Source organism: Perognathus longimembris, chromosome 24, assembly GCF_023159225.1.
Source record: "Perognathus longimembris pacificus isolate PPM17 chromosome 24, ASM2315922v1, whole genome shotgun sequence".
NCBI classification, from domain to species: Eukaryota; Metazoa; Chordata; class Mammalia; order Rodentia; family Heteromyidae; genus Perognathus; species Perognathus longimembris.
The window spans coordinates 15,839,971-15,864,949 of record NC_063184.1 but is presented as its reverse complement, the minus strand read 5'-3'; the positions used below and the strand labels follow the sequence as shown (position 1 = coordinate 15,864,949).

The 24,979-nt window shown below is 41.9% G+C and overlaps 1 protein-coding gene across 1 annotated transcript in view; it reads left to right on the top strand.

Moving 5' to 3' along the window:
• The window catches only part of Tet2 (tet methylcytosine dioxygenase 2), a 94,225-nt gene extending 75,029 nt beyond the window's left edge, over positions 1-19,196 (top strand). Inside the window, 5 exon segments of the mRNA XM_048333374.1 lie at positions 206-356; positions 3,726-3,815; positions 7,459-7,596; positions 11,642-11,999; positions 14,367-19,196. Coding sequence (XP_048189331.1) covers positions 206-356; positions 3,726-3,815; positions 7,459-7,596; positions 11,642-11,999; positions 14,367-15,814 — 2,185 coding nt within the window. The 3' untranslated portion in view covers positions 15,815-19,196.
• Positions 19,197-24,979: the final 5,783 nt, after the last annotated feature.

The following is a 24,979-nucleotide window of genomic DNA, read 5'->3' as shown; positions in this document are numbered from 1 at the left end:
GGATATTGTGTTTTAAAGACAGTCGAATTCTATTCTGCATGTGGTTTTGTCTCAGTGTAGGCCAGAGTGAGGTATGACCTTATTCTGAGTTCATTTTATGTAGATGCACCCAGAATGTGTATGCACCCAGTTTTATCTCTGTGTCTCTCTCTACATATATATCCAGTCTATGCTGAGTCTTAAACGTGGTGTTTTGATTTCTCAGGAGAACCTGTGCCTGTCAAGGGCTGGACCCAGAGACCTGTGGTGCCTCCTTTTCTTTTGGTTGTTCATGGAGCATGTACTACAATGGATGTAAGTTTTCCAGAAGCAAGAACCCAAGAAAATTTAAGCTGCTTGGGGATGATCCAAAAGAGGTTGGTTTACTTCCTGCTGTATAATCTATTTTTCATATGACCATGGATGAAGGGAGCAATAGGACCTGTTGTGCTCTTATTTATTAAACAGGATTTCATACAGATGAATCAACAAAATGAGGATAATTTATCAAGTTACCTTAACCATGCCAAAGCAAAAGCTGAGAACTTGAGTGACACAAGTGCTTCCTACATATAACCTTTTATTTTGTTTTTCATGTTAACTGAAGAATTTTAAGGGGTGGTCTCTTCAGTGTTGAACCTCAATTAGGATTGGTGATGAGTATCTTTTTAAAATTGGAATTGTACAAGTCATGTTCACGACCACCACATTCAGAAAAGTCATTTCTAATCAATCCTATTTACATGCCAAAAGATTAGTCACTGTAGGGATTATAGTCTAAAGCCTAACATAAATTTGAACATATAAGGGTTTAATTGAAGTAGGTGAGCATTGATTTCTCATTGAAACCACCTCTAAACTATGTACTTCTTAAAATGTAATTTGTTAATTGACATAAAATTTAATCGCATTTGGACCATGATGTGGTCTAGAGCATGCTCACTGAGCAGAAAACTTTGGTGTACTTGGCATCTGAATGTGCCTTGTAATTATTTCTTGAATTTTAAGTACAATTAAATACAGCGGAAAATTTGCTAAGTTGATATCTGTGTCTATAATAAAAGGAAAACAAAGCTCTTGAAATCATGTTACAGGTTTTTTTTTTTCCCTGAAGGATCTTATTTTCTGTAATATATTGATAGGTATTTACCCCTTAACCAGTTTTCATGAAAAATACAAAAAAAGAGCTGTATCCTTTTCTTTTTGTTTTGAGACCAAGATTTGAACTTCTTACCTGATCCTTTGCTTGTCAGCTGTCACTCTACCAACTAAGCCATGCCTCCAACCCCAAAGAGCTATATCCTTTTTGTTCTCTTAAGCTGAAGGGCTCCACAAAGAAACCTTCTTACCTTCTAAACTTTACATCTCCACTACTACAAATTAAAAAGTTTCTGCACAGCTAAGGACATAGCCACCAAAATAGAAAGACAGCCAACCATATGGGAAAGGATCTTTACCAGCACAGCAACAGACAAAGGCCTAATATCTGTCATCTACAGAGAACTCAAAAAACTAAGCCCCTCCAAGCCCAATAAACCAATTAGGAAATGGGCAAAGGAGCTAAAGAGAGACTTCACAAGAGAAGAGATAAAAATGGCAAAGAAACATATGAGGAAACGTTTAACATCCCTGGCAGTAAAGGAAATGCAAATAAAAACAACCCTGAGATGCCACCTCACCTCAGTTAGAATGGCCTATTCTCTGAACTCAGGCAACAACAAATGCTGGAGGGGGTGCGGGGAAAGAAGAACTCTCCTCCATTGTTAGTGGGAGTACAAATTAGTACAACCACTTTGGAGAACAGTATGGAGGTTTCTCAAAAAGCTCAATATAGACCTACCCTCTGACCCAGCCATACCACTCCTAGGCATCTAGCCTGAACAACAGGTCCCAAGATATCAAAAAGACATCTGCACTTCCATGTTTATCACTGCACAATTCACAATAGCCAAAATATGGAAACAACCCAGATGCCCCTCCATAGATGAATGGATCCAAAAAATATGGTACCTATACACAATGGAATACTACATAGCAATTAGAAATGGTGAAATACTGGCATTCGCAAGGAAATGGTCAGAACTTGAACAAATAATGTTGAGCGAGACAAGCCTAGAACACAGAAAACAAAGGGGCATGATCTACCTGATATATGACTGTTAAGGTGGTGTGTGAGGGAGACAGTAGAGACCAGGTCTGTGAAACCAAAAACTTCTTGTCAAATGGTATTTCCCACAGGTTTGGGTCAGCGACCCTACATTATGTAACTAAAACCAAACAACTACTCAACATTTAAAGGTCAAAAATTGACCTCTCAGTGGATCACAATAGCTCAAAAGCTATGTATGTACGTTCATATAAGACTATTGTCGACATATTGTCTATTGTCGACATTACATTTAAAGCCCTAGGCGAATTTTCTTCGGCGTAGGCCACATGGCTACTGTATATGTTCTTGGTACATTGTATATTGTATATTGTATATTGTGTATATATATATATATATATATATATATATATATATATGTCTACCGACCTAGGGAAGGGAAAGAAAAACAGGGTGTAAGATATCACAAGAAATGTACACACTGCTCTACTATGTAACTGTACCCTTTTTGCACAACACCTTGTCAAAAAAAATTTTAATTAATAAATACATTACAAAATAAATAAATAAATATGAAGAGGCAAAAAAAAAAAAAAACAACTTTACATCTCCAAACCTTTTCTCCTCCTCCTTGTCCTCTTTCTCCTCCCCTCTCCTTCCCCTTCTCCTTTAGCCAGCCCTGGTCCTTGAACTCTGGGCCTAGGCACTGCCACTAGGCTCCTTTTTGCTCAAGGCTAGCACTCTACTATGTGAGCACCACTTCTTGAATACCACTACACAACACCACTTCCATTTTTTGTGTATAATTGGAGATAAGAATCTCAGACTTTTCTGCCTGGGCTGGATTTGAACCATGATCCTCAGTTCTCAGCCTCCTGAGTTGCTAGGATTACAGGTGTGAGACATCAGTGCCCAGCTTTCCAAATCTTCTCTTTTAGAGTGGTAATCTGAAATATGAACATCTCAGTAATGAGCACAATGGCTAAATACCACCATCTACCATTTGAAAAAGCAGTTGATTTGGAAGATCTCTTCTTTGTAGTTTGGGATGATAGGAAGTTAGCTGAGCACTTTGTGTGGCACTTTCCCTCTCGAGTGAACTTGGTAAAGTTTTATAACTAGATCTGGGTGTTCTATTCCCATATGAAATGCTCTTTTGATAAGCACTGTGAAATGTAAATTGACAAGCAATGTGCTTTTTTAAAATTGTTATTATAAAGGTGATGTACAGAGGGGTTGCGGTTACACAAGTCAGGTAAAGAGGACATTGCTTTGGGCAATGTTTAAATAGTTTGTCTTCCTTGACAGGTGATTAGACAGGAATAGTGGAAATTGTGACCTCTTTCAGACCAAGCAGCTTCATTCACTTACCCCTCGCCCCAGCATAGACTTGTATTTATAGAAGGCCAAACCTTTGCATGCTAAGTAGTAATGAGGCTTTCCAAGATATCCTTAATAGCACAAAAAAATTAGGTGGTATTACAATAGTCATATTTTTAAATAATATAATTATTTAATAGGGAAAGGCAGCATACATTGTATTTTGGTCCTGTCTTAGAAAATAACGTCACTGATTTACTCTTGCCTATGTGGAGAAAGGTTTAGAATTTAATTTGTTGAATTGTTCATTTTTGTACAGGAAGAAAAAGTAGAGTCCTATTTCCAAAATCTGTCCACTCTTCTTGCCCCCAAATACAAGATACTTGCACCAGATGCATATGATAATCAGGTAAGCTTCAATGAGTGTGCACACTGATTTTAATTATTTGTTATTCACGATACACCTAAGCCCGATTTTTTTTTACTATTATCGTAAAGGTGATATAGAGAGGGATTATAATTACATAACCAAAAACAGTTTGAGGTAATTCTTGTCTCTGACCTTTATTTTTAAAAACTTAATTGTTAAAAACAATTCACTGTTTTCCTTTGGGTTTATAGAAATCATGCCATGCACAAGAGTTTTATTTTATTGTTTTAATCTATTTAATTTTAAAGATAACTTTTTAAAGTTCTACTGGCCTTATTTGGATAAAGCCACAGTAAAATGACTTTAATAATCACAGTAAAATTATTTGTCCTCAGCTGGAGGTTTCAATGGACTAGGAGTCTATAAACAGTATAAACACTTAAGTGTCCAGAGCTTGCTATATATATATTCCCTTTTGTTTGACCTTAACTCCATGAATCCAGCAAGAACTTCTGTTTGCCTCTTTTCTGTGTATTAGTGTATCTTAAATAGGTAAGTGATTTGGTTAGAACTTACTCCAAAGGGGGAATAAAGAAAGAAAGAAAGAGAGAGAGAGAGGAAGAGAGAAGAGAGAAGAAAGAGAGAAGAGAAAAAACAATAACAACAAAACTTGTGAAGTCTCCACAGCATTAGCTACAACAGCATTAAGTGAAAGCCCATCAGGTGCTATCCTGTGATTATTCACTGGGGACATAAAAGTGATGCAACTCTTATGTCTTAATAGAATGGACCGGTAAATAGCATGTGTTGGTTAACATGACAAAAGCCAGGGTAAGGTAGAGGCATACGCACATGCCATTCCTGGGGCTTGAACTCAAGGCCTGGGCACTGTCCCTGTGCTTCTTTTGTTCAAGGCTAGCACTCTACCACTTGAACCACAAGGCTACTTCCAGCTTTTTCTGTTTATGTGGTACTGAAGAATCAAACTCAGGGCTTCATGCATGCTAGGCAAGCACTCTACCACTGAGCCACATTCCCAGCCCCCTAATCTTTTCTTTTTTGTGTGTGCCAGTTGTGGGGCTTGAACTCAGAGCCTGGGTGCCGTCCTTGAGCTCTTTTGTTCATCTAGCATTCTATCATTGAAGCAATAGCTCCACTTCTGGCTTTTTTGGATAGTTAATTGGAGATAAGAGTTTTATAGACTTTCCTGGCTTCAAACTGAGATCTTCAGATCACAGCTTTCTGAGTAGCTAGGATTACAGGCAAGAGAGCCACCAATGACCAGCTGAAATGAATTTTAGTCTTGGCTTATGTCTGTCTTAAAATAACTAGTGGGTCAGTAATAAGAAGAGCACCTATCTAATATGAGGCCCTGAATTCAAGTGCAGGATCATCAAAGATCCACACTTCAATGAGATTTGAATATTCCACAATAATTGAGAAAAGGGGAAAGAAAAGAATTAAAGAAGCATAAGACTTAAAAAAAAAACCAAACCCAAAACATTTAACCCATTTGGCCTAATGAACATGTGTAAAACACATCCAGCAACAAATATTAGTAATATTCAAGTACACACAGATGGTTTACCAAGGTAGATGTTTACCAAGATATTCTGGTTTATGAAACAATTACCAATAAATTTTTAAATACCAGCATGTTCTATAATTAATATTCATTGCAAGAAGAGTGCCTACAAAGCTCCTTAAGTATCTAGAAACTGAGCAACACACTTATAAATAGGAAGAGCCAAAGAAGAAATCACATGGGAAATCAAAGTATTTCAAACCAAATGACAAGAAATGATATTAAACATGACATTAGAAAATGCAATTTTTCAAGTCAATATTCTACTCATCCACCCAAGAAACTGGATATAGAAAAGCAATTTAATTCCTAAAAGGCAGAATAAAGGGGAAAAAATGAAAATGAACCAACGATATAAAATACAGAGAATAAGAGAACAAATCAGGGAAACCAAAAGACAATATAATAAGGAACAAAATGGATGGAATACAGTATGAATATTGACTGGAGGTGTAGCTCAGTGGTAGAGCACTTGGCCTGCCATGTGCAAGGCCTGGGCTTAACTCTCAGTACTTACAGGAGAAGGGGAGGATAGGAAAAGACAACTCACCCCAAAGGTGTATGGTGGCACAGATATGTCGATCACAATCCCTGTGGAGGTAGATGCAGGAGTATCAAGTGTTTGAAGCCTGTAGGGCAAAGTTAGTGACAGAAAACAAAATACATAAAGACAGGGCCATGGCTCAAGTGGTAAAGTACTTACTTGCCTAGCATCCTCAAGGTCCTGGGTACCACCAATGCCCTGTACTACAACAAATAAATAAGTAAAGGTAAGGAGAGTAGACCACAAAATATCCTTAGATATTAACAGGAAAAATGTTATTAGCCACTTTGCACTTACTCATGAGTCCAGCAAATTAGATGAGATGGAGAGATTCCCTGAACAGGACCTTTAAATGAGATAGATTGCCAGAGCTCACTACAGGAAAACAATGAAGGCCACGTGTAGATCTATGTTCTTGAGGTCTATTTTAGTTTATAGTGAAATGCCTTTCCACCAAGAAAAGTCTTGGCCTAGATGACTTCCTTAGCAAATTTGACCCATCATATACGGAAGAAGTTCTGCCAGTTCTGCTCATAGTTCCAGAATTTAAGTGTAAAATCTTCCCAACTCATTCTGTGAGGCTAACAAAGGCATGAAAACTGTACTCCCATGCTTGTGAATACTTGTGTAAACATTGGTCTCAAGCTTAGCAAATCAGATTTTACAATGACAGTCAGATCTTACAAGGTATACACGTTCTAACAAATCATGTCTAAAAGTAGAGTTTATGTCAGGAATGCTGCGCTCATTTGAGACTCAAAAATTAATTTCTTCTTTTTACAACTACTCAAGGATAATTTGAAAAATTAAAGTCATTCATTCCTCATTAACAGATGCAGCAGGAAATCGATGAATTTTTGTAGAAAAAGCACTTAATAATCAGCATGCATAGAAAGGAAATGTCTGTCTGATTAAGGAGGCACAGGTGGACAATCAGAAGCATTATGTAATACTGAATATTAGATAATACTCAAAGGCTGAATGCTTTCACCCTTAAAATTGGGAAGATGTCAAATACATTTCTTGTCATCATTTCTATTCAATATCCAACTGGAAATTTTAGATACTAAGTGAAAAAAATAGAATGTGTGCCTCACATTGGGAAGAGAATATCCTCAAAGGGACAGGGAATTTTAGAAATGCTGACTATGCACTTTTTAATCTTACTCATGGCAATGGTCACATGGATAAATGCCACCCACAAAAAAAGTCAGATACTATGTAAAAAGTCAAATATTGTATTTTTTTTTTTTTTTGCCAGTCCTAGGGCTTGAATTTGGGGCCTGGACACTGTCCCTGAGCCTCTTTGTATTCAAGGTTACCAGTTGAGCCACAGCTCTACTTCGGACATTTTCTAAGTTGTTTATTGGAGATCAAAGTCTCAGACACTTTCTTGTCTGAGCTGGCTTCAAACCATGATCCCCAGATCTTAGCCTCCTGAGTAGCTAGGATTATAGGCATGAGCCACTGGTGCCTGCTTAAAATAAGCATTTACATAGCCTGCATACCAGGAGTATTTCCTTCATTGACACACAGGCTTTTATTCTTCTCAGATTGAGTATGAAGACAGAGCTCCAGACTGCCGCCTGGGTCTGGCAGAAGGCCGACCGTTCTCGGGGGTGACGGCGTGTTTGGACTTCTGTGCTCACGCCCACAGGGACCTGCACAACATGCAGAATGGCAGCACATTGGTAAGAGGGGCTGGCCCTCCTGGAGGGAAAGGAGATGGGCATCTTGGGCCCTCTGAAGGTGTGACCGGGTACAGGCTTACATATATGAAGTTGGCAAGGAGACCTTCTCTGGCCTAACAATTATTTCTCATGACAGATTGTCCTATCAGTAGAAAACTATTTTGAGAATTTTTTGAATTCCTAGTGCTAATCTAAATCAGTGTCCAGACATGGCCATTTCTAATTGGTTAGCAAGAAAAATCTCTCAACACTCAGGATACCTAGTAGGTAATCACTGTAATTCTAGAGAGAAACACAAAGCCTGCGGTCCACATTTAAAATCCTCACTTGCTGTGCATTCAGCATTGACAATACTAGATTCTGTATACCTCCCATGGATTCTGGGAAATGAATGAAAGAAGTCATCTCTTAGCTAGTGTAGCTTCTAGAGATAGTCCTGTTTCCTTCCAGGACAGTGATAGAAAGTGTGGGGGTTGAGAAGCAAGGGGAACTTGCCCCTGGAGGAAGATAGAAAGAAGCTTAGATAACTAAATAGATGCCAGCAATGGTGGCTCACACCATCATTCTGGCTGGTGGGGATATTGGAGGAAACAGTTCATGAGACTCCACATCTCAACCAAGCAGTGGGCATGATGACACACACCCAGATGTTTTTGGCCAGCCTGGCCAAAAGCAAGATAAAAAATATCTGGAATAAAAAGGGCAAGAGGTATGCCCGAGTTCCCTCCTAGCAAACAGAAAAGCAGCAGATCCTGAGTTCAAATCCAAGCCACCAAGCCCCCCGCCCCCCCCCACCATGAAAAGGAATATTTGCTTGTAAGGAAAAAGATGCCTCAGAAACATGACTTAAGGAAACTCCGGGTAGCAAGTGACAAACTCACGGCATTGTCTCACACTAACAGTCATTTCTGTACAAAGGTGAGACCCGTACCAGTACATTTCTTTCAAAGGTATCTTCCAGTGATTTTATTTATTTATTTATTTATTTATTTATTTATTTATTTATTTATTTATTTATTTATTTTTGGCCAGTCCTGGGGCTTGGACTCAGTGCCTGAGCACTGTCCCTGGCTTCCTTTTGCTCAAGGGTAGCACTCTGCCACTTGAGCCACAGCGCCATTTCTGGCCGTTTTCTGTATATGTGGTGCTGGGGAATTGAACCCAGGGCCTTATGTATACCTTGTCCCTTATTCTCTCCATTTAACAAACAGCAAGTTTTTAAATTTTTTGGTTTATTTTTTGCCAGTCCTGGGGCTTGAACTCAGGCCTGAGCATTGTCCCTGGCTTCTTTTTGCTCAAGGCTAGCACTTTGCCACTTGAGCCACAGTGCCACTTCTGGCTTTTTCTATATATGTGCTGCTGAGGAATTGAACCCAGGGCTTCATGTATATGAGATGAGCACTTGACCACTAGGCCGTATTCCCAGCCCCTCCTGGCTTCTTTTTGCTCTAGGCTAGCACTCTACCACTTGAGCCACAGCACCACTTCTGGCTTTTTCTGTTTATGTGGTGCTGAGGAATCAAACCCAGGGCTTCATGAATGCAAGGTAAGTACTCCACCACTAGGCCATATTCTCAGCCCAAAACCATAAATATTTTTTTCTTTTATTTTTTTATTTTTTTAATTAATTGGACATAAATTTTTTTACAAGGTGTTGTACAAAGAGGGTGCAGTTACATAGTAGGTAAGTGTGTACATTTCTTATGATATCTTACGACCTGTTTTTCTATCCCTTGTCTAGGTCAGGTTGACATATATGCAATATACAATGTATCAAGAACATATACAGTATTCACAGACTTGGTCTCTACTGTCTCTCCGTCTCCCTTTGTTAACAGTCATATATCAGGGAGATCATGCCCCTTTGTTTTCTGTGTTCTAGGCTTGTCTCACTCAACATTATTTGTTCGAGTTCTGACCATTTCCCTGCGAATAACAGTATTTCACCATTCCTAATCGCTATGTAGTATTCCATTGTGTATAAGTACCATATTTTTTGGATCCATTCGTCTGTGGAGGGGCATCTGGGTTGTTTCCATATTTTAGCTATTGTGAATTGTGCCGCGATAAACATGGAAGTACAAATGCCTTTTTGATATCTTGGATTTGGCTGTTTAGGATAGATGCCTAGGAGTGGTATGGCTGGGTCGTAGGGTAGGTCTATATTGAGCTTTTTGAGAAACCTCCATACTGTTCTCCAAAGTGGTTGTACTAATTTGCACTCCCACCAACAATGGAGAAGGGTTCCTCTTTCCCCACAGCCCCTCCAGCATTTGTTGTTTCCTGAGTTCAGAGTATAGGCCATTCTAACTGGGGTGAGGTGGTATCTCAGGGTTGTTTTTATTTGCATTTCCTTTACTAGCAGGATGTTGAGCATTTCCTCATATGTTTCTTTGCCATTTTTATATCTTCTCTTGTGAAGTCTCTCTTTAGCTCTTTTGCCCATTTCCTAATAGGTTTAATGGGCTTGGAGGGGCTTAGTTTTTTGAGTTCTCTGTAGATGACCGATATCAGGCCTTTGTCTGTTGCTGTGCTGGTAAATATCCTTTCCCATATCGTTGGCTGTCTTTCTATTTTGGTGGCTATGTCCTTAGCTGTGCAGAAGCTTTTTAATTTGTAATAGTCCCATTTGTCGAGTCTTTCTCCTATTTGTTGTGCCCCTGGGACTCTATTCAGGAAGTTCCTTCCTGTACCTATAAGTTCTAGTGTCTTTCCTACTCTGTCCTTCAGTAGTTTCAAGGATTCAGGTCTGATGTTGAGGTCCTTGATCCATTTTGAGTTGATCTTGGTGCATGGTGATAGGCTTGGGTCTACTTTGAGTTTTCTGCATATGGCTGCCCAGTTCTCCCAGCACCAGTAGTTGAAGAGGCTATGTTTATTCCATTGTATGTCTTTAGCTCCTTTGTCGAATATCAGTTGGCTGTAAGAGTGCAGTTTTATTTCTGGGTCTTCAGTTCTAATCCATTGGTCTTCCGATCTGTTTTTATACCAATACCATGCTGTTTTTGTTATGATGGCCTTGCAGTAGAGCTTGAAGTCAGGTATTGTGATACCTCCTGCACTGCTTTTTTTGCCTAGAATTGCTTTGGCTATTCTAGGTTTTTTGCTGTTCCATATGAATTTATGGATTGGTTTCTCTATTTCAGTGAAGAATGTGGCTGGGATTTTGATAGGCATTGCATTGAATTTGTATAACACAAAACCATAAATATTTTTAAAAATTGGTATTTTAAAAACCATCTCTTAACAAAACCAATGATGGTAGTTTTGTAGTACCACTATTAAAGTACATACAGTTATCAGCACAGAAGAAGAAATGTCAAATCACCTATCAGCCATATAAACCACATGTTCAGCTTCTGTTTTTCACTTTGGTATCTTGTAGAAGTTTCTTGAATTTCTTGGACACAGTATTAGAAGGCAGGCAGGAGAGGCACGTGAAACTCCTTTGCATTGCAGAATGAGCAGAGAGCAAGGGTAAAGGAGATGTTGACTATCAGCATCAGAAGAAATCAGTGGAAGCAGAGTGCAGGCGTGTGTGTGTCTGTCTGTCTGTCTATCTGTCTGTGTTCTGTGTGTCTCTGTGTGTGTGTGTGTGTGTCCGTCCTGCAGCTCGAACTCAGAGCCTGGGCACTGTCCCTGAGTTTTGCTAATGCTAGTTGAAGGCTTAGCACTCTACCACTTGAGCCACTGCTTACTTAAGCTTTAACTGGAGAGATGATGGACTTTCCTGCCTGGGCTGATTCTCAGGTCTCAGTCTCATGAGTAGCTAGGATCACAGGCATGAACCACCAGCCCCTGACTTTTGGCATCCTTTAAAAGGAGCTTCCCACCTGTCCCATACATAATTCATGTGTGAAAATTGAAGAGGTTTCCACATTTATTTGGGGGTGTGGTTTCTCACTGGAGTCATAGTCACAACCTATAATCATTCCCAGTAGACTCAAGTAGACACAGGTGTACAATAAGTTGCATGTCACCAATCCTCGCCATCCCACGTGGTCCTTTGGGACCTGCCACTGTAGCTGTCCCTCTTCCCTACCAGGTGTGCACCCTCACTAAAGAAGGCAACCGAGAATTTGGAGTGAAACCTGAGGATGAGCAGCTCCACGTACTGCCTCTGTACAAGATCTCTGATGTGGATGAGTTCGGGAGTGTAGAAGGCCAGGAGGAGAAAAAAAGAAGTGGTGCTATTGAGGTTCTCACCCGTTTTCATCACAAAGTCCGCATGCTCGCTGAGCCGGCCAAGAGTTGTCGACAGAGGAAACTTGAAGCCAAGAAAGCTGCCGCTGAGAAGCTTTCCAATTCTCTGGAGAACAACTCAAGCAAGAATGAGAAGGAAAAGTCGGCCTCATCACGGACAAAGCAGATTGAAAATGCGGGCCAGGCCAAACAGCTGGCAGGTAAGCACTGAAATGGGGGGCTGTCTGCCAGATGAGACTTGACACATCATTCAGTCTGAGTGAGGGCAGTCATGTGGGCAGCAAGAGATCAGCCATAGTCCTCGTTCTGTACATTCTAAAGAAGCTTCTAGAAAATAGCAAGGACTGCTTGCTCTATCTACCTCCTCTGGGAGAAGTTTGGATATTCTATGTAAGCAGCAAATTGGTGGTTGTTGCTTTTTTAAAACAGGTAAGTGGTAGGATGGGATTCGGGTCAATAGGGTAGTAGCAAATATAGCTAAACTTAAAAAAGAGCAAATGGAGACCTACCATAAACCAAGAGTAAGACCTCACATTTTGGTAGGGGCAGTGGAAATAGGGCAAAAATATGATCAATGTTTCCAAACAAGAAATAAAATCCAGCGGCTGGGAATGTGGCTTAGTGTAGAGTACTTGCCTAGCCTGCATGAAGCCCTAGGTTCAATTCTTCCGCACCACATAAACAGAAAAGGCCAGAAGTGGCGCTGTGGCTCAAGTGGTAGAGTGCTAGCCTTGAGCAAAAAGAAGCCAGGGACAGTGCTCAGGCCCTGAGTCCAAACCCCAGGACTTGCAAAATAAAATAAAATTCACTGGGGACAAACACTGTAATGAAGAAAATTTAAGGATGTCTCAAGTTTTAAGACAGTAACACTAATACAATTCCATTTGTTAAAGTAAATTTTAAAATATGATTTATTAGCCAGAAGGGGGAGAGTATTTTGTAGGAGTATGTGTGCTAATACTGACCATGGCTTGAGTTCAGAGCCTCAAGATGTGACAAATGGCTGGAGCTCTGCCATTTGAGTCATGCCTCCAGTCCGTTTTTTTATTTCCTTGCTCTTTAAAAAATTTGCAAAATTTATATTTTACAAATTTAGGGTACTAGCTTGCTTAGAACCAATCATCAGTACTTTGGGAAAGCAAATCTCGCTATGGATGAATTTCCAACTTACAGAGACTACTAAATTAATTTAGAACGATATGGTAAAGATAGTTAATAAATACTGGTTAGGTGGCAGCTTCCATGAAATCAGTTGGGTTCACTTCCCACTGTGGCTAAATGGGCTGTGAAGTATAATCACGTGGAACTTTGTCCCTTCTATGTGGTTTCTTCAGACAATATTTATTTACTTACTAGGGATCTTGGGCTTTTTTTTTTTTCTTTTGCCAATCCTGGGGCTTGGATTCAGGGCCTGAATACTGTCCCTGACTTCTTTTTGCTCAAGGCTAGCATTCTACCACTTGAGCCACAATGCCACTTCTGACTTTTTCTATATATGTGGTGCTGAGGAGTTGAACCCACGGCCTCCTGTATACGAGGCAAGCACTGTACCACTAAGCCATATTCCCAGCCCAGATCTCTGGCTTTTGCCTCCCTTTCCCAGGACCTCCTTAGCAAAGACAGAGGAGGTGAGCAAAGGTCTAGAAATAGCCCCTCTCCACAGCACACCCATGCCTGTTGCTCCACACATCTATACTTGCACTGCGTATTTTAAAAAGCCACCTGAAGTGAGCTCACGAAAACCTTTGGGAAGGGAAAACAAAGTCAAGGAAGAGAGATAAGAAGGGTGAAGGAGGGGCTGGGGGTATAGCCTAGTGGCAAGAATGCCTGCCTCGGATACACGAGGCCCTAGGTTCGATTCCCCAGCACCACATATACAGAAAACGGCCAGAAGCGGCGCTGTGGCTCAAGTGGCAGAGTGCTAGCCTTGAGCGAGAAGAAGCCAGAGACAGTGTTCAGGCCCTGAGTCCAAGGCCCAGGACTGGCAAAAAAAAAAAAAGAAGGGTGAAGGAGAAAGAGGAGCCACTAAGTTCTTAGTGGAATGCCTTCAGGCAAATATTATTTTTTTCTTCCCTTACCACAAATTACTACTGAAAGTTCTGCATATTACTTCTCTGTATTTCTAATTGCTATAGACAGTGACAAAAAAAAAAAAAAACTACACCAGACAGGAACGAGAGCCTTTGCTTTCTAGAATTGCATTGGGTATGTGTGTTTGTACACACACATGCACGTGCTGGCCAGTACTGAGGCTTAAGCTAAGGATGTCACTCTTGCTTCGCATATTTTGCTCAAAGAATAGCGCTCTACCACTTGAACCACATCTCCACTTCCAGCTTTTTTGCTGGCTAATTGGAGAAAACAGTCTCTCTGATTTGTAGTCCCCAGAATGGCTTTGAATGGTGCTCCTCAAATCTCAGGCTCCTGATTAGCTAGGGTTACAGGTGTGAGCTACTGGCATCCAGCAAGGTTACATAAATTACATAGAGTAAAAAAATATATTGGCTAGATTTCATAAACTAATAATCCGGTCTGTTTGTTTCTGCTCTATCTTACCATCTCTGCAGAACTTTTTCGACATTCTGGACCAGTCACCCATCAGAGCCAGCAGAGCCAGCAGAGCCAGCAGAGCCAGCGACCCCAGCCGGCCCAGCCAGCCCAGCGACCCCAGCCGCCCCAGCATGCCGTGACTAGCAACCCTCAGTCGGAATCCGGCAGCTCTTCCTCGGGGTCCAGCAATGTGTACATGCGAAGGCCCAATCCCATTAGCCCTTACCGAAGCTCCCCGCACCTGTCAGACATTTATGGAGGCGCCAACCACATGAATCTCTATGGCACCTCACCCCAGGGTGCTAGTTCTTATTTGAGTTCTTCTAATCCCACGAACCCCTATCCCGGACTTGTAAATCAGAATAACCAGTACCCCTCCTACCAGTGCAATGGCAACGTGGCCGTGGACAACTGTTCCTCTTACCTGGCCCCCTATTCTCCCCTGACTCAGCCCGTGGATTTATACAGATACCCGAACCAAGACCACCTCTCCAGGCTGAATCTCCCACCCATCCACACGCTCTATGAGCAGCGGTTTGGCAACAGCCAGAGGCTCACCTCTAAGTACTTAGGCGATGGAAACCAAAATCTGCAGGGCGACACCTCCAGCAGGTGTACCCCGAGACCAAGCGTGTGCCAGGTCGGGCCCTTTCCTCCCCACTCGGCTCACGAGGTGGATGGGCACTGCGTGGGTGCTGCCTCCAGATTACCACCCAGTGCCAGCATTCCAGCCCTCGATGGGAAACACAGTGACCCTCAGCCACCTGTCCCCACGCCCCCCAACTACAGCCCAGCCTCGGGCTCCCTCCCCAGCCTGAACCCCCAACTCAAGAACCACAACGCCCTCGCCCACACCACCAACGGGCTCTGCAAGATGTTTCCAGGGCTGAGCCACGACGGGGCCGCTGCTCCTCTTGGGGTGCTGCCCAGGTTGGGCGATGCAGGGCAGCCTACGCCCGTCATCCAGGCGGCGGCTCCGGGGAAAGAGGACAAGGAAGACGTCTGGTCGGACAGTGAGCCGAGCTTTCTGGACCCTGACATTGGCGGTTTGGCTGTGGCTCCAACTCACGGGTCCATCCTCATTGAGTGTGCAAAGCGTGAGCTCCACGCCACGACCCCTCTCCGCAACCCAGATAGGAATAAACCCACCAGGATCTCGCTGGTCTTTTACCAACACAAGAGTATGAATGAACCGAAACATGGCTTGGCGCACTGGGAAGCCAAGATGGCTGAGAAGGCTCGAGAGAAAGAGGAAGACTGTGAGAAGTATGGACCGGATTATGTGCCTCAGAAAACGCATGGCAAAAAAGTGAAGCGGGAGCCGCAGGAGCCTGCTGAGCCCACCTACCTGCGCTTCCTCAAGTCCCTGGTGGAGAAGACCATGTCGGTGACCACAGATTCCATGGTGACCACGTCTCCATACGCCTTCCCGAGGGTCACCGGGCCCTACAATAGGTACATATGAGGTAGCCATGGCCAGCCACCGCGGGAGGACAGACACAGCCAACCTGGTGCTTTGTGTAACCCTCATGACCTGGGCAAAGTGGGGAGACGGGGCAGGGGTCGCTTCACTTCCGCTCACTCCCAAGTGGTCACTCACAGATGGTGTGGGAGGGGTGCATTCTATGCAAAATTTAAAAAAAAAAAAAAAAGAGGTGGACACACCCTTGAAATAATTTCCATTTTCAAACACTGGTTCTAGGACGGGAGGGGCTGATAGGTAAATGTGATTTCCTTGAACAACTCAGCCTATCTGTGGCCACTTTTAATAATAAGGTTTTGCATAGTCGTGGGACACAAAAACTGTAAAGTACAGTTGCAGGAATCTTCACATAGCATCTGGTGCTGAATATATACAATGTACTGAAATACTGGAATTATGGATTTTTAACATGCAGTTCTTACTGTACCCTTATTATTAACTTATTTATCAAAATAGCTACAGGAAGAAGTGTTGAGTAGCAGCAAAACACTGAATTTGTTTGGATGTGCTACAAAATGGTGCTAAGAAAATGGTGTCTTTACTAGTTGAAAACTAATGCCTTTCTATCATCAAGTTGCTGTCCATGTACCCTCATGGTAATCCCCTTAAAGAATTAGGGGTACCTTTGCATTCAAGTTTTTATCAAAATGACCTGTTCTTACACAAGCTTACTTTTTTTTTTTTTTAAAAAGTGGCCTCTGGAGCTTACTCATCCACTGACGTCCTTATAGGACAATAAATGTACACATGTACATAATACACACGTACATTTGTATACGTGTACATACATGTATATGTCTAACTATTTTAAATGGTGTTTTAGAAGCACTTTGCCTACCTAAGCTTTGGCAACTTGAACAATGCGAAGGTACTGAGACGTTTAAGAAAAAAAAAAGGTTTACTTGTATTTCCAAATGAAAAGATTTTTTTTTTAACATACCCTGAAGCATAGTGGATTCAAAGGAATACATCAGTCCATAAGACATATGTGTTCTGGTGCTCATTTCCCATGCTATTCAGTCCCATACAAAATTGTATGACAAGTTTGTCACTCAAAAATGTACCATTTTCCCCCCAGAGTTTTTCATTAGCTGTGGGTAGAGCTTAGCCAAGCATAGTCACTGAAGCTTGCACGGGTCTTCAGACCTGTGTGCGTGCTCTTCAGAGAACGGAATGGATTCCCGCCTTTGTGCAAAGAATTGTGTTCATCGTTGTGAATGCTTAGGAAGATTGAAGTGGACTGAGTAAACAGGGTTCGTTCCATGTGAATCTTGATGGTTACAAAGAAGGCAAAGAAAAATAAATAAATAAATAAATAATAAATAAATACAGGCAGCTGGTTTGCTGTGGTGATTTAAAAATCATTAATTTGTATAAAGCAGTAAAAAGAGTTGTATAGTAAATTAAATTGTAAACAAAGCTTTTTTAACGCAAGGCTTTAGTATTTTAGTACTGTAAAAAATTAAATATATATTTGTGTATATGTGTGTATATATATACATAGATATATATATATATACACATAGATACATGAGATGAAAGCAGATTTCACATCACAATGGTGCTACTCACCCTGCTACAAATATATCATAATGTGAGTGAAGAATTAAAGGTTTGATTGATGTCCCTGGTTGTCATATACCTCAATACTAGTGTGGCAATAAGATAGGACCTGGGTGGAGACTTAGCATTGTGTACCAACATATTTTTTCCAAGTCTTTTTTTTTTATTGCTTAAAAAAAGCATACTTTTTTTTAATCAATACTTGATTTTTTAGCAAGTATGACTTGAACATCAACCTTTTTGTTCTAAAAAATTCAGGGATATCTCAGCTCATGTTCTCCTATGCCAATGTCGCCTGTGTTTATGTAAAATTGTTTTAGGTTAATAAATGTATTTCTTTTTTTTCAGGGATTTAGCCCTTCTATTTTGAATCCCTCCTATTTTCCTTGTATATGTATTGATGTAAGTAACGAAAACTAATTTTGTAAATCTGTTGGCTGTTCATTGTAAAGAAAAGCATTTTAAAGTACTGGGCCTTTTTCTTTTTTTCCTTTTTTGGGTGTTTCATGACATTATTACATGAAAATAGAATGCACTGAGCTGATAAAGGGAAAATTGTGTGGCAGAAGTTTGGCAAGTGACTGTTGGGCCAGAAGCCTTTTAATCCTGAATAAACGTGGGCTTTTTGTTTTGTTTTTTGTTTTTATCCAACAATCAATACACGTTTATAACTCTAGGAAGACAGCCCAGCATAGAGGTATGGTGTGCAATAGGACTGTATAATTACGTTTCAGTCTAAATATATTTTTGCTTACTAGCTTTTCAAACAATACATTCTTAATCTATTGAGTCCTTTGAGTTTCATTCATCAGATCTGAAGATGAACTTTTTTTTTGTTTTAAAAAAAATCTCAAGTTTTTGGCTATATGTCCAATATAGAAGCTTTTTGTTTTGTGTATCAGTACTGGGGGCCTGAACTCAGGGCCTGGGAGCTGTCTCTTAGATTGCTTTTGCTCAAGGCTAGTGTTCAACGACTTGAGCCACAGCTCCAACTTTGGGTGTTTTTGACAAGACTCTGATGGACTTTCCTGCCCAGGCTGGCTCTGTATCGAGATTTTTCATCTCTCAGACTCCTGAGTGGCTAGCATGCCAGGAGCGAGCCGCCGAGTCCTGCTCTCTAAGCATTTTTTACTGTGTGCTATGCATACAAGCCACGTGTTTTACATACATTATCTAATTCAGAACATCTGCTGACGGAGGGTCAGCCATCCCGCTGGAAGATTTGGTTTCTGTGTCATCTGCTGTCATTTGTCAAACTACTGGCCAGCAGGAGCAGGAAGTGTGGTCCAGAGTGTTGGGAAGAGTGGGGTAGGAAGAGAGGAGGTTGAATGGCATTTTGTAAATATCAGATCTATCATTGTAAATATCAAACCTGCCTCTGTCAGAATGAATGGAAAGCAGAGCTACAGTTTGCTTCTATAGGAATTATCAGGTTGACTCGATAGCCATACTTGAAAATGCTTCTGAGTGGTGTCAACTTTACTTGAATGAATTTTTTCATCTTGATGGATGCACAGTGACAGGTCACCTCGAAAGCTAGTGGTTTAACTCACCTAGGAAACTTTTGCAGTTTGACACTAAGATAATAAACTTGGACATGCATTTTTCTATGCTTTATTTTTTTAATGTAGTTTTCATTTCATTTTCAAGAGATGTTTGGTTTATAAAATCTGAGGGTGGCTATAAATACTGTAAGTATTGTAATGTTATGAATGCAGGTTATTTGAAAAAGCTGTTTATTATATCATTCCTGATAACGCTATGTGAGTGTTTTTAATAAAATTTATATTTATTTAATGCACTCTTAAGTGTTGTGTTGACAACCTTTGTGTTTGCTTCCTGAGTTGCTGCTTTCTTGCTGAGGTGAAGAAGGATTGTGTGGAGCTATAGTTGTGTGGGATTAGGGTGTTGGGGGGAGGGGCAAGCACTACTGGGATTTGAATTCTGAGCTCCATAGGTGTTCCACTACATGAGCCCTATCTCTTAACTTTTCTTTTTCTTCTCCTTTTTTTTTTTTTTTTTGTGCCAGTCCTTGGGCTTGAACTCAAGGCCCGAGTACTATCCCTGGCTTCTTTTTGGTTAAGGCTAACACTCTACCTCTTGAGCCACAGCGCCATGTCTGGCTTTTTCTGTTTATGTGGTGCTGAGGAATCGAACCCAGGGCTTCATGTATGCGAGGCAAGCACTCTACCACTAGGTCATATTCCCAGCCCCTTCTCTGGTTATTACTGAGAATAGGCCTTCCCTTTTCTCACTGGCCTTATTGAACTGTGGGCCTGGGTGTTGTCCCTGATCTTCTTTTGCTCAAGGCTAGCACTCTACCATTTGAGCCACAGCACCACTTCCAGCTTTTTCTGAGGAATCAAACCCAGGGCTTCATGCATGGTAGGCATGCACTCTACCACTAAGCCACATTCCCAGCCCTCCCCCCTCAATTTTTATCCTCATTGTAGAGACCATGTAAACCAGAAAGGAGTAGGAACACCCTGTTGATATGACATTATCTTCCATCCCGCTACTGATGTGAGCTTGTCTCTTCCTTGTGCTGGCTAGGAGCATGCTCCTTGTTAATGGTGTGGGAGCTTTGCATTCTGACATTGCTCAGATCCTGGACTCTCAGCTTCCCATGGACTCTCTTTTTAAGATCTCTTCCATCAGAAAGACAAATGTAAGGCACATGAGATGTATCCAAAAAGTTGGACATATCAACCAACTCTATGTGGTTTAGAAGAGCTTAAAGCACAATAGTTCTCATCTCCACCCTCCCTCTGCCGTGGGGTCCCTGCCCTGAACACTCTGGATAAAATACTTTCTAGAACCACAGATCCTCAGAAGACTCGTAACCATGAGAGTCTTCCAACTGTTTATCCTTTCAGAAATTAACAGGAAATTGTTTATTTTCTTATTTTGTGCCAATACTGGGCTTGGACTCAGAGCCAGAGGGATGGCTGTTAGCTTGCTTTGTTTGTTTGTTTGTTTATGGCTTAAAGCTGGTGCTGAGTCGAAGCTGCACTTTGGCCTATTGGTAGTTAATTGGAGAGTCTCATTGCCTTTCTTGCCCAGGCTGGCTTTGAACTTAAATCCTCAGATCTCAGCAGTACCCAGATAGCTAGGATTATAGGCATGGGACACAGACCTAGAAGTCTTTTTCATCATGCATTTCTTTCTATTCAGCCAGAGCCAAATTTGACTCAAATTAGAGCAACCCAGGAAATGCTTAAAGTGTAGTGAGCTTTGAACTCATTGACTGGACAATTCCTTAAGACTCTGCTCTTAGCCAGGATCTTAGGAAAGACGCAACAACATCACTGTTTAAAAGTACTCAACTAATGATTTTAGCTTCTACTACTGGGCCCCCGTCAATGCCCAGGGCAGGGAAAAGCTCTAAAACTTTCCCATCGCATTCCCTGGCATAGTCTTTGGATGCTATTATGCTACAAAAGAGCTGTGGCTTGAATGGGGGAGACAGCTGGAAAATGACAGATGAGCCAGCCTTCCTAAAGCTTTATTGGTCCCTTGCCTCCCTTAGAAAGGACTGCCAGGAACAAAGCTCCTATAGGCAACCATGCAATACAGTGCCCCTCACATATAGCCCCACCTGGCAGCTTTCCTTAGTCCCTGGTTGGTGTGCTAGTTAAACAAACAACCTTACTTTGGATGGTTGTAGCTAAGATCTGTCTCCTGCCCAATTCAACTGCTCTGCCACTAATCAGCTATTTGAGACCCAGACATTGAGAGAAGACAATTTCAGTAACACAGGGAAGGTTTTTAATCGGTGTTGTTGGTTTAAAAACCATCTGGGGCTGAGACTGTGGCCTAGAGGTAGAGCGCTTGCCTCGCATACATGAAGCCCTGAGTTCGATTCCTCAGCACCACATATATACAAAAAGCCAGATGTGGTGCTGTGGCTTAAGTGGTAGAAGGCTAGCCTTGAGCAAAAAAGCCAGGGACAGTGCTCAGGCCCTGAGTTCATGCACCAGGACTGACATATATCTATATATTCGAAAGGTGAGTATGTAAAAAAGGGGGAGCTGGAGGAACCTCCTTTCCAGAATTTTGTTGAGCCCTGCCCACTACAGGAACTGCTTCCTGTGCTCACTCAGCTGGGCAGCCTGGGGTTGCATCCGGACTTTCTGCCGGTCTCCTACACCTGCTGTCCAATGCCTAAGAAAGTGCAGGAGCCCCCCCCCCCCCAGCAGCCTCTGTGACTAAACAGAAATCCCAGCTTCAAAGTGAAAGGAATTGGGGAAGGAATTAACGGCAATGCACATCATTTCAGGTTTACCAGTGGCTTCGTTTTCAAAGAACAAAGATACTTTCATTCTCATATATTTGAAATGGTTTGTTTCAATCCTTTCCTTCACCAGGTCATTTCTCCCAGGTTCCTTCATTGCTGTTGATGACTTTAACCTTCTCTTTGTACATGCTTCATAAATATGCTTTCTTTGTGGGGTTTCTCATCAAGCTGCTGCCAAGATATTTCATTTATTCAGTTGGACACTAGTCTCATCAATTGCTAGTTGAAACTGAAATAAGATTTCTACTGAAGTGTTAGGCAAAATCTTTGTTACTTAAAGAAACTGCTATTCCTTCCCCAAGGCAAGAATGGATCCAGATCATTTGAATTCACAGAATTAGCGAGGTGCTGTAGCTCAGATCTATAATCCTTACTAGCTTGGACAGCAAAGTCTGTGAGACTCTTGTCTCCAATTAACTAGCAAAAGAGCTGAAGTGGAGCTGTAGCTCAAGTGGTAGAGCACCAACCTGAGCAAAAAGGCTCAGGGACAATGCTCTGAGTTCAAGCCCCAGTATTAAGGGGGGTTTACAGTTTCATAAGTCAGGTAATGAGTATATTTCTTTTAGGATCATGGCACCCCTTCCTTTGCTTTGTCCTAGTTTTTCCCTCCTGCCCCCACCCACTTGTATGGCTCATTTTCCATATAATGTCAAATGAGTATCACTGCTACATTTGTTCATCTTTTGTCCCTCCATTTCTGTGCCTCCTTACCCTCCCAAAGACAGATAAATGAACGAAGTATTCAAAAAACTCCACATATCTATTTCAAAATACAATTTTAAAGTCACAGAATAAAGATTGGGATTGCTGATTCATTCTTTGCATTGTCAAATTCATAGAAATCTGGGTATTCCTGGTTAAAATTTGGACTACCTAAATCCCCTAACCTTTCTCACTTGGGCTTTAGGAATATGATCCGGGGCTGGGAATATGGCCTAGTGGCAAGAGTGCTTGACTCATATACATGAAGCCCTGGGTTCGATTTCTCAGCACCACAAATATAGAAAATGGCCAGAGATGGCACTGTGGCTCAAGTTGGCAGAGTGCTAGCCTTGAGCAAAAAGAAGCCAGGGATAGTGCTCAGGCCCTGAGTTCAAAGCCCAGGACTGGCAAAAACTAAAACAAAACAAAAAGAATATGATCGGCAGGGCACTGATGGTCGTTACTTGGAGATAACAGTTTCACAGACTTTCCTGCCAGGATTGGCTTCAAACTACAGTCTTCGGACCTTAGCCTCCTCAGGAGCTAAGACTACAGGTGTGAGCCACTGGCACCCAAATCATACTTTTTGTTGATGTTCTTGTTTTTAAATTAGAACACATTATGTAATATAGGTATACAGTGTAGTTCACTCCAAGTCATTGTAGAATTGTGTAAGTGTAAGCTTATTCTTACACTTCCAACTCTCTCATTCTCCCTTCCTCTCACACATACACACATCTCTGTTGTAACTGTAAAAAGAATAATAGACATTAGGGGGAAACTATAACAGTAAGTACATTACTAAAGTCCTTTGAAAAATCCGTGTTCACCTGGGAATTATGTATGAACTCAGATAGGTGACTATTTTGAACACTTCTATTATAGTACTCAATTCACCCACTGATTATTATATTTTCAAGTTACCTAACCTGTTTTAAGCCTTTTTTTTTTTTTTTTTTTTGGCCAGTCCTGGGCCTTGGACTCAGGGCCTGAGCACTGTCCCTGGCTTCTTCCCGCTCAAGGCTAGCACTCTGCCACTTGAGCCACAGCGCCGCTTCTGGCCGTTTTCTGTATATGTGGTGCTGGGGAATCGAACCTAGGGCCTCGTGTATCCGAGGCAGGCACTCTTGCCACTAGGCTATATCCCCAGCCCCTGTTTTAAGCCTTTTTTGCCAATCTGAACAATGAGGGATGACACATTCACTTCAAAGGTGTTATGGATAGTCAGTCAAATCATTTCCAGGAAATGGTGCATTGGAGATCCAGGATGGCTGACCTGTAATGACATACCCACCTATCCATAAAGAAACAAAGTAACCAGAGGAAAGCTTAAGTTTCAAGTGAGTGACTTTGGGGAATACTGGAAATCATAGGGAGAAAGTCTAGAACTTACAAGATTCAGAGATCTGCCAGGCATGAGAGGCTCACATCTGTAATCTTAGCTACTCAAGAGGCTGAGATCTGATCACAGTCAAAGCCTGCCAGCCAGGGAAGTCTATGAGACTTGTATCTCCAGTTAACCACCAGAAGATCAAAAATGGTGCTGTGGCTCAAAGTAATAGAGCACTAGCCTTGAACAAAATAAGATAGCACCTAGGTCCTGAGTTCAAGCCCCATAACTGATCCCCCCAAGAAATAAATAAACAAAATAAAAGATTCAGAGACCTGGGAAAAAAGTGTAGTAAGAGAATAAAATGGCCCTCATTTGCACCCAAGCTCCATAACAGGGTGTTAATGGAAGGGTCTCCTTTTTCAGGAGTAAGAGTAAAAGAGGTAATCTGAGGAAAATATCAGTGGAGACACTGACAATGCTAACTGAAGTTTCCCAGTCTGCCCAGCCTTGCAGACAACTTAAGTAGCCTAAACCCTGCATCCTTGCTTTCGAAAAGGACCTCCCAACATTGACCGGCAAACAGGGAGCTATAGCCACAAGCCACCCTGAGAAGTGAGCTGCCCTCAGCATCTGGATTGTTCTAGATGGTCAGAAATCCATCTCTGATATTCCACAAGTGTTCTACCCCACTGGCCTGAGGCAGGGCGCTGCTTTGCAAACCTACCTTGGCCCATGGGACTCTGATAACATAAGCATGCTGAGTCCCTGAACTGCAGAGGATGGGAGCTACCTGCTAGAGCCAGGAGATCCAGCCACTTGCTCTCTAAGACAAAGAAAAGTGGCTAGCTCAGTGCAGACACATGCCTGCGACACCATTGAAGGCATCATGGGGTCGCTGCCATTGCTCCCCAAGCACCATACTCGGGCCTCTGTTGCTAACAGAATACTGTGGTTCTCTCCCAGAACATGCCCAGGGCCTCCTGAGCAGCTCTGTGGCCATCACCCACCACGAGGTGTGCATAACTCGAGGATGCCAAGAGCAGCTTCTCCGGGGTGCACCCACATCTGGCTCCTGCTTAGGGAAGGGAAGAACTTCAGACATTAGTGGCTATGGCCACCTGGTAGATACTGCCAGTCAAAAATGGCAGAGATGGGGCTGGGGATATAGCCTAGTGGCGAGAGAGCTTGCCTCGTATACATGAGGCCCTAGGTTCGATTCCCCAGCACCACATATACAGAAAACGGCCAGAAG